Source organism: Phalaenopsis equestris, unplaced genomic scaffold, assembly GCF_001263595.1.
Source record: "Phalaenopsis equestris unplaced genomic scaffold, ASM126359v1 Scaffold000372, whole genome shotgun sequence".
Classification (NCBI taxonomy): Eukaryota; Viridiplantae; Streptophyta; class Magnoliopsida; order Asparagales; family Orchidaceae; genus Phalaenopsis; species Phalaenopsis equestris.
In genome coordinates this window covers 851,552-861,691 of record NW_018164814.1, presented here as the reverse complement: position 1 = coordinate 861,691, position 10,140 = coordinate 851,552, and the positions used below count along the sequence as shown (strand labels likewise).

The 10,140-nt window shown below is 33.1% G+C and overlaps 1 protein-coding gene across 1 annotated transcript in view; it reads right to left on the bottom strand.

The window, feature by feature from the left end:
- Positions 1–648: 648 nt before the first annotated feature.
- The window catches only part of LOC110026492 (aquaporin SIP2-1), a 13,256-nt gene continuing 3,764 nt past the window's right edge, over positions 649–10,140 (bottom strand). The window contains exons 2-3 of the mRNA XM_020727444.1: positions 6,563–6,823; positions 649–1,062 (exon numbers count right to left, since the gene is read on the bottom strand). Coding sequence (XP_020583103.1) covers positions 889–1,062; positions 6,563–6,823 — 435 coding nt within the window. The 3' untranslated portion in view covers positions 649–888. The remainder of the gene's footprint in view (positions 1,063–6,562; positions 6,824–10,140) is intronic.

Sequence of the window (10,140 nt, the reverse complement as noted above, 5' to 3'; positions counted from 1 at the left end):
ATTTAACATCCGAGAATATATGTTTAAGATTATATACTCTCAGTAATTTAGTGATTTTTTTCTAAAAGCCTTCTTTTTTTTTTCTTTTTCTTTTTTTTTTGTAAATGTTTTTTTTTTCATAAATAATGATAGTAAAAACTAAAAGAAACTAAGAATCTGTTTGGGCCACTGAAACCATTCGACGAAGCACTTGTAACTAATCGAAAAAGCAGCTGTGAAACTTCTACAAAGAAACCGATGCTCGAAAAATTACGGCTAGACCGCAACTTTACGATAGCCACCGCAACTTTACGATAGCCACCGCACTTAAGATTGCAAAACTCACTTCCCACCGCATCATTTTGAAAAAAAACAAACAAAACATAGTTTTATCAAACGTCTGAAAGGGCGGTGCACAACTGCCCAAACACAGCCTAAATCTCTCAATACTAAATTCAAAAAAAGGTGTAAATATTCCCTTTATAAATCAGAATAATAGAAAAGAAAATACCGATTTGCATATTTTTCATGAGACACAATTATCCTCCTTAGTTTTTAAAAAAAAAAAAAAACTGAAAAAGCTTTGTTATAAAGTTGTGGTCGGTAAAACAATATGACTGTTTGAATACAAAATTATATCTAAACTTTTCAACAAAATTAATCAGAATGTTGAAAGATAAACGACTATAATAACCCCTTCATCTACTCTCATCAGTTCTTAGCACAACATTCAAATTCTTTTGTACAAGAATTTGCTGCATGATGAATATATTACATAATGATGATATGTAACAAAGTAAAGAAACAGACGATATCATTTACAGGTTGCATTTAGCGCTGGCAAATTAAATTTAGCTAATAACAACAATCACAAAGAAGGCATAAGCACACCTTAGAAAGAAACTCTTTTCACTCTGCTTTAGCCTTCTTCTGCTCAATATAGTTCTGCTTGCGCTCTTTAAGCTCCCAAAACAATCTGAATGACCAAAGAGCCAGAATTGTAGCCTGTATCGGCGCAAGCCAATACACAAATAGATGTTCGAGCGTTATGTGATCCCCTCGAGCATATGCCCAGCCGAAGGCCTGCGAAAGAAGCTACATTATCAGTATGATCATGCCACTTTAGCAAGCATAGCAAACAATGTAAGTGCAATTTTATAAAACCTACCTCTAAATCTTCATAATAACTTTTTATCATATAGTACTCAAGAACATTAATGCATTTTAAAATAGGTGACTATAAAGATGTTTTATAAGAATTTTAAAATCAGTACAAAAAGATATAGAACCAAAGTTGATCCCTAATATGAGTCTATTGCTATAAAAAAATATTGGTTCCGAGTGGTAATAGATCTAATGCCAGTTATGCTTGACAGTGCATAACCTTATTAACTTGTGTGATGTCTAACAGGTTCGGCTTGAACTTGGCTTGACACAATTATAAGTTGTTCATATTCGGCTTGAGCTTGCGTTGAGCTTTTACATATTTTTCAAGCTTAACTTGTTTAAAATTTTCAATGTGAACTTGATTTATACTTGATTTGTTTATGACAAGTGAACGCGTATTTAAACGGGCAGATAAAGGAGCTAAAAATTCAAACTAGTATCTAGATTTTTATATAAACAATAAAAATTTTACAAATCTAAATAAATAAATAATTGAATAAATTATATAACATGTTTATGATATAAGCAAATAAACTAACTCACATATTATCGTATAGTGTCTATAATAGATATATTCTCACAAGAATGAATTCTAACATAGAGAAAAAAATATTGAAATAAGAACAAAAAAAATAAAATAAATGAACTAATGTTACAAAGTAACTCATAATGTAAAATTATTCATCAATATTTGAAATAAATGAGAAAAATCATAGGCAATTTGATCAAGCACAATAAAAAAAATTGAAAAAAGTGATGTTCACTTTTATAATTCCATCATGTTAATTTTCAAAAAGTTAATAATCAATAATAAAATAAATATATAATTAAGAATTAATTTTAAAATATTATTGATAAAATAATATTTTACTATTAAATCTATATTAAATAAATTCTAGCAAATTAAATTTTCTTTAATAATATATCATATGTGATACGAGTTATATTCAAGCTTTATATCGAGTATTTAACAATTTGTTTGTTGAACAACAAATGAGTTTGTTTGTGAATATAAATGAACAAGTTCAACTATGTTCATGCTTAGTTTATTTAAAACTCGAGTTTTAAAAAAATATTTAAGCTTGTTTATTTACTAATTTGAAAGAACATGATCGAGTCTTAATCGAGTCGAGTTTGAGTTGTTCATCGAGTGCATTGGTTCATTTACAGCCCTACTAACAAGCATATTTTTCTCCTCAATTGAGAAAAATAATAAGCTATGTTATTCGATTACATGTTATTTTGAGATCAATAAATATCATACGAAGATTCTATCATCACTAAATGCAGTATTTAGCCTTAGGCCCTTAGGCCCTAAAGAGTCACGCATCACTCTGTATCTCATTTTTCTGAACTATTTTATATATTTATTCCTCTCTTTTCATAGTGTTGATGAACATATAAATAATTTAAAGTTCACACTTTGAATTTCTCAGTACTAATCTTTTGAAAATTTCTACATTCCTTGCAATTATTTAAGCCTCCATAAAATATACCTTCTTTTATTGTTTGAAAACACATTTATTTGTCCTTATAATCTTTTGAACTCTCTTAAAGCCACCACAAGCTATCCTTATTTATATAAGATATACTTCTAAATTCTACAAAAACTTCTATGACTAGTTTCTTAATGTACAAACCATTTTATCCTACATATGTTTACATTCAACATTAGTTTTTATTTACCTCTCCAAGCAATCTATCTTGACATGCTTAAAATTAATTACATTTAGAATACATGCAGGAGAATAATAAAGATTTATGATATGATGGATAGCCACGATCATCAGATATTGATATTTAATAAAACGAAGATTTACATTCGTACCACTCAATTCAAATGTAATTACATATACACCTAAGCTTCAATTTTTACATATATGCCACCTTACCTATGCATGATGAAAAAGTGTATTTCACATTTCAAAGTTAAAATGGTGGTATTTTTATGTGATGTAAAAGATTTGGATGGTATTAATGTAAAAAATCAAAGTTTAGGTGTTAGATATGTAAATACGTAAGAATTGGGTGATATGTATGAAAATGCCCCTTCATAAAAATGGTACATAGGAGAATAAGAACAAAAGTCGTGAAAAAGATTGATAAGAAGAACAGAATCCTGAACAAGATTGATTAGAGACATAGTCAACTTATGGAATAGACAATGTCCATTTTGTGCTTAAAAATAGTTTGAAGTGTAGAAAATGCAAAGGGCTCATTTGACTTTTTGAAGTTTGAAAATATAATTTGACTAATAAAAAGTTTATACATTATGTTAATTAATTTGATGTAGCTTGAAAACAAAATCATCACTTTCTCCAACATATTATCTATCTACAAGCAACCTGATACACCGGCGCCTAAGGGTAAATTAGTAATTTTATATTTTTATTCTGGAATATAAATATGACTAATATATTTAGGGTTAGACTTATGAATGAGAGTGTCGACTTGAGTTTTAGGATTAGGGTTTTGGGAGAGATTGCCTACCTCTTGAATTTTAGGAGTTAGGATTAAGGATTGGGAGATATTGTCTACCGCTCAAATTGTACCTGTTAGGGTTACGGTTTGGGATAGATCCCCTACCTCTCAAATTATAAGTGTTTATCTTGTATGCATTTGAAATGTATTGTTTTGTGCTATTGAAGAAAATATTTAATTTGTCCTAATTTCTGTGAAAAATTATTTGGTTTGTATTGAATTGATATCAAAACATTTGATTTTAGGAAGCAAAGAACGGGATTAAAAAGTACAGAGATCGAACTCACGATTCCGATTGTGTCGTGACCTGCTGGGAAGCAAGGAAGGGATCGTGACGTACAGGACGACTAGCTGGGAAGCGACATGATCGCGACCATACAATAGTTTCATGTCAAACCTAGCGATTGGGATCCTACAAGAATTCTGCATTAATACCAATTGCAGAAAGTCGTGGAAAGCCAAATACAAGATCGCGATGACGTGCCCTAGTGATCGAACATCTTGAAGTCGCAATTCAAGCTATCTAGGAAGGAAGGGATCGTGATACATTCCAAATCGAAGGAAACCCTCACAATACATTCGCCATTGTGACCAAACCTCACAATATAGTCGTGATTCGAGCTAGCAGAAAAGCCAACGATGGGATTTTGGCTTACTTCATGATCGAAAATTATTCTCAGAGTAATGACGACCAAGAAAATATATACTTTGGAGAAGAAATTAAAAGAAGAGGTGAGCCTAATAAGATCTAGAATGGAGTGTTCTCGCCTGTGGAGAGGTGGCTCTCATCCACAGACGGGAGATTTACAACCCTGGATGAAATAATAAAGAAGATAGTAAAGTTTCACGCAAACCCGTTGTTGGCAACCACAGAAACGAGCAACAACGTCAGGAAGGGACGCGAGCGGCAACAATCTAAGGGATTTGTGGGCATCAAGACAATGTTGCTGCCTTAGGCAGCATACGAAGATGTGGGATCAAGCAAAGGAATTGGGAGCAAACTCAAACGCCAGTACATGGAAGGAATAGTGTGATATCATAGTGGGGGGAATAAACAGAAGTAGGCGGGATCAAGCTAAGGAGTCAAAAGCATATTCAAGGGGCAGCATCCGAAGGGAATTACACAACATGTCTAGGTTTAGAACAAGTGACAACATGCAAAACGAGACGACGTGTGATTTGGGCTGAAGAAGATCGATTTGAATGATTCCAGCCTGAGATAGCGAACCTCATTGGGTGGGACCCCGTTGGAGGTTTGCAACCAACCATGCCAAAGTACTTTACTATGCACCTTCCAGGCAGAAGGAGATTCAGGAGCCTATGGGGACGGGCGAGCTTAGTTTGGGGTGAGTCAGACTTATGAAAGAAGAGAAGAGACAGATGATACAAAGTTGACAGAGATTTCGATGCTGATCCAATCATTGTTACAACAATTTGCAAAAGTTTTACAGTTTTCATGCAAATTGCCACAATCAAAGAGATTTACTGTGATATCGGTGGCAGTGGATCGCTTGAGCAAGGATGCACACTTCATACCATTACGACACCCTTACACCACTGTCTCAATCGCTACCGTGTTCATACGGGAAGTAGTTTGTCTGCAAGGTGTTCCATAATTCATTGTATCAGAAAGGAACAAGGTGTTCCCCGACCATATCTGGAAGGAACTATTCAGATTACAAGGGGCAATTTTACAGAGCAGTACATGATATCATCCTCATTTAGATGGCCAAACGGAGGTGGTCAACAAAAGTGTGGAGACATACATATGTTACTTTGTATCAGATATGAAGAAGTTTTAGGCAAAGTGGATTTAGGTTGAGTATTGATACAACATTTCATAGCATACTAAAACACAAACCACTCATTTCAGGATTCTGTATGTGTGAGATCTGCCTAACCTAATACACTATGGGCATAACATTACACCAGTATCCAATATAGACCGATAATTAGAGGAGGGGGACAAAATATTGACAGAGTTCAAGTGACATCTACTGAGGCCCCAACCTATCATGAAGAGAAAGGCTGATGGATATAATAGTGATGCACAATTTGAATCTGGGGGTATGGTTTAGTTGAAGATGAGACCTTACCGGCAGAAGACACCGGTCAAGAGGAAGAGCGAGAAACTTTTCTAACAATATTTTGAATCCTATGAGAATATAGCACGCATTGAGATAGTGAGATACCGTCTGAGGTTACCAACATCATCATCACTGCGTCTAATATTTCATGAATCACAACTGAGGCGCGCTATCGAACACCACTCACCCTCGCCTTAAAATTTCTGGAGGCAGAAGGGGTGTGTCGAGGAGTGACTGGGGCAAAGGAGGGTTGATTAAGTGGAAAGAATTGAAAGATTATGAAGTAACTTGGGAGGCCTTATGATGTGATCCAACAACAATTTTTTTCCACCTTACTAATGCATCATTTTGGGAGGAGGGTATTGTTGTACCAACACCTAATGGTAGTTTAGTAACTTTATATTTATTACTGTGAGGTAGAAATATGACTAATATGTTAGAGTTAGGGTTATGCATGGGATTATTGTCTTGAGTCGTAGGATTAGAATTTTGAGAGATATTACCCACCTCTTGAATTGTAAGTGAGAGATCGCAAATTGTAGGTGCTTATCTTTTATGCATTTGACTTGTGTTGTTTTGTGTTATTGAAGAAAATATTTGGTTTGCTCTAATTTTTATGAAAAATCGCATGGTTCTTATCACAACCAAATGAGCCTTTGGAGAAATAAAAATAAGAAGGGTAATGCCAGCCGTACCCTACCCAACATATTATCAATTTACACAAACCTTTAGGACTGTTGGTGCCTATTAATTTTAATTAATGAGTTCAGAACACAAAAAGGAAAAGGAAAAACATTAAAATAAATAGAGAAAAAGTAAACAATAATCAGATAATTTAAAATACTTACGGAGGCAGGATTCATTATCCCGCCAGTTAAGTCGGAACCCAAAATATGAAGGGACAATTTTGCAATGGATGAAATCCATGTTTTCATAAAGAAACTTTTAGGGTCTTTCTTCTTCAAACCAAGTGAAACCATAACGATCATGAATGTGAGAACTCCTTCCGTTAATGCACCATGATGAATATTGACATTCAAGCGAGCTCCATGTCCTACTATAGGAAAAACTTCTTTAACTGACTTAACCCCAACAACTGATCCAACTATCTGCAAAACTGCAAAAATGTTATAGAAAAGATAAAAGGCAAATAATACAAGCACAGAAACATAAAAGTTTTTAAAAAAATAAGTTCCTTTTGTTAGAAAAATTGCCAAAAGACAAACCAAAATCACAAATAAAAAACCATCAAGAATTAGGTTGAAAATTTTATACGAGAAAAAAATCACGGGCATAAGAGAAAAATTCACTATAATGGAAAGAAGAGAAGTTATACATGGAGAGGGCTTAGGATTTGGCGGCTGACATAACATAACACACGTGAATCCCTAATTAACTATATATATAACTGTGAACAATTTGATCCAAGCTCAACAGAATTTGGGTCACAAATTCTAACATCTTTTAAAATCCAAAAACCAACACTTGTGCAGACTATAATAATGTTGTAAAACTAAAATAATGTAATGCTGAATAAGTTTAGTAAGTTCAAACAAGTAGTGAGCAAAGAGGGGAGAAAATTATGTGTAGATGTGACTTTTTAGTATGGCATGTTTATGAAGATAATATATTGACTTCTAATTAACATTACAAGCCTGTTCTTAAATATGTGGGTTTTTAGTACAATATATTTACAAATTATTTTTTTTAGTAAATAAACCCATAATTAACATCTAATGAACAAGGTCTATTCTAAACTGTATGAGTTATGCCCCTAAAATTCCCAATTCGCAATCATTGTTTCGTTCTCATTAAATTTTTATTCAAGATTTTCACAATCTTTAAGGTTCCCACAATCTTTTTCTTAAAACCTTTTCTTTATCTCTCGTTAAATCATTGTTAAATCTCTCTCCTCTCTAATTATATCATAATTAAATGTCCCCGAAATACATACAATAATTCCATTTATGATTTTCTTCTCAATCTTATAGAACTCGAAAATTCTACATACATATATTTTTATTTTGCATAAGTTTCTTTTTTTTATATATATTTTTATTTGCATAAGTTTCTTTTTTTTTATAAGTCTCACCCAGAAAAAGGAGGTATTAGTATTATTTACAATATGCCAAAAAATTCTATACATTATTGGATACTGCTTTTTTGTTAACAAATAGCATAATACCAAAGTTCATATTTAAGAGGAGAATTCCATAGAATAACAACTTTAGGGAACTTGAGCCTGCTACCATTCATGTACTTCCTACCAAGTCAAATACAATCTATTCAAAATACCATTATTATTATAAACTCATCAGACACAAGCAGCAATCATTTAGATTTTAAACGCAATATCACCACCAAGTAAATGATTATTACTCCATGAGGCCATGGGATAGAGACCCAATCGCTCAACACCATGATCTGAACTAAACCTGGAAGTCTCTCATTTAAAAAAAAAAAGAGTATTAAACTAGTTATGCAATCAAGATCCACATATTGTAGTAAGAAAATGTGTTCAGTCTTATACAAAGCATCCTATTAAAAAACTTCATGTCACTTTAACAAACTAGCTATTACTTATTGTGCCCTTTTCACATCATTAATACAGGCACAAATTCCAAAAACTATTAAGAAGCTACTGGGCAATCTCAATTGAAGTGTGTTGTAAGGAAAGAAATGGTTTGTAGCCCTTGAAAGAAACAACAAAAAATCATTGAAGTAGAATACCCTTGAAAGAAACAACAAAAAATCATTGAAGTAGATTTTCTTAATTATGCATAAAACAAACGAAATTGAAAACAAATTCAACATGTGGTTTGTAGCCAAGGGTTTCATCTAGTCCCGTAGAATAAATTATGATGAGACATTTGCTCCGGTTGCTAAAATTCACTCCATTCATGTACTTATGTCACTTTCAACAAACTTGGAATAGCCCCTAGACCAACTAGATGTTAGACCAAGCTTTTTGAATAGAGATCTTGAATTAGTTGTTTATATGATAGCTCCCCATAGGCTTAAGAAGTCAACATTAGCAAAAATTGTAACAACAACAACAACAAAGCCTTAATGCCACTATGTGGGGTCGGCTACATAAATCATTTTTCTCCATTGCGTCCTATTTAGTGTCATATTTTCATTTAGTTCTAGTAAATTAAGATCATTTTTAATACAATAAGCCCAAGTTTTACTAGGTCTACCTCTGTCTTTCTTAACACAAGTCGAATCTAAAACATCTACTCTCCTAATCAGATCATCAGATGGTCGACGTTTAATGTGACCAAACCATCTAAGACGACTTTCTCTAATTTTTTCCGTCACAGGAGCTACACCAACCCTATCACGGATATATTCATTTCGCATTTTGTATCTAAGTGTAAAGCCACTCATCCACCTAATCATTCTCATCTAAGCAACACTTAACTTATTATTATGCTTCTCTTTTAAAGGCCAACATTCAACGCCATAGAGCATTGCAACCAACTTGAATTCTACTATTAACATCCCCATCTATATCGCCATCGCTTTGAACAACGGACCCAAGATATCTAAATCGATCACACATTTTAATAATTTAATCACCCAAAGTCATAATTCTGTCACTAGAGCTATTACTACGAAAATTACATTCCATGTATTCAGTTTTAATTCTACTTAAATGAAGGCCTTTGGACTCCAATGTACCTCCTTAATTCAAGTTTTTCCTGGGTTTTTTCTCTCGTTTTATCCACGAGAAGGTCTTATCCAGGAGAAGGATACCATCAACAAAAAGCATACACCACGGTACATCCTCCTGTAAATGTCCAGTATGACCATCCATAACTAAAGCAGAAAGATATGGGCTTAAAGTCGATCCCTGATGTAAACCAATAGAAATAGAGAAGTATTTGGTCAATCCTCCTTCTGTTCGAACACAATAATAGCTCTTGTATACATATCTTGAATATAACTCATATCAACGTCTTTTTTCTCAAGAACTCTCCAAAGGATATCTCTTGGAGCCTTATCATAAACTTTTTCTAAATTAATAAAATTAATATGTAGATCCTTCTTATTATTTCTGAATTACTCCATCAAACCTCTCAATATATGTATAGCTTTCATAATAGACAGGCCCAATATAAATCCAAATTGATTATGAGAAATCTTTGTACTATATCCTAACCTATGTTCAATTACCCTCTCCCATATCTTTAAAGTATGACACATCAACTTAATTATTTTATAATTTGCACACTCTTGTGCATCCCCTTTATTCTTAAAAATGGGGACCAAAGTACCTTTCCTCCACTCAGACATTTTTTCAGTTTTTAAAATAATATTAAAAAGTTTAGTGAGCCAAGAAACCCTCTAAACTCCCAAATATTTTCACACTTCAATTAAGATATCATCAGGTCCTACAGACTTTCCACCCTAGACTTTCCAC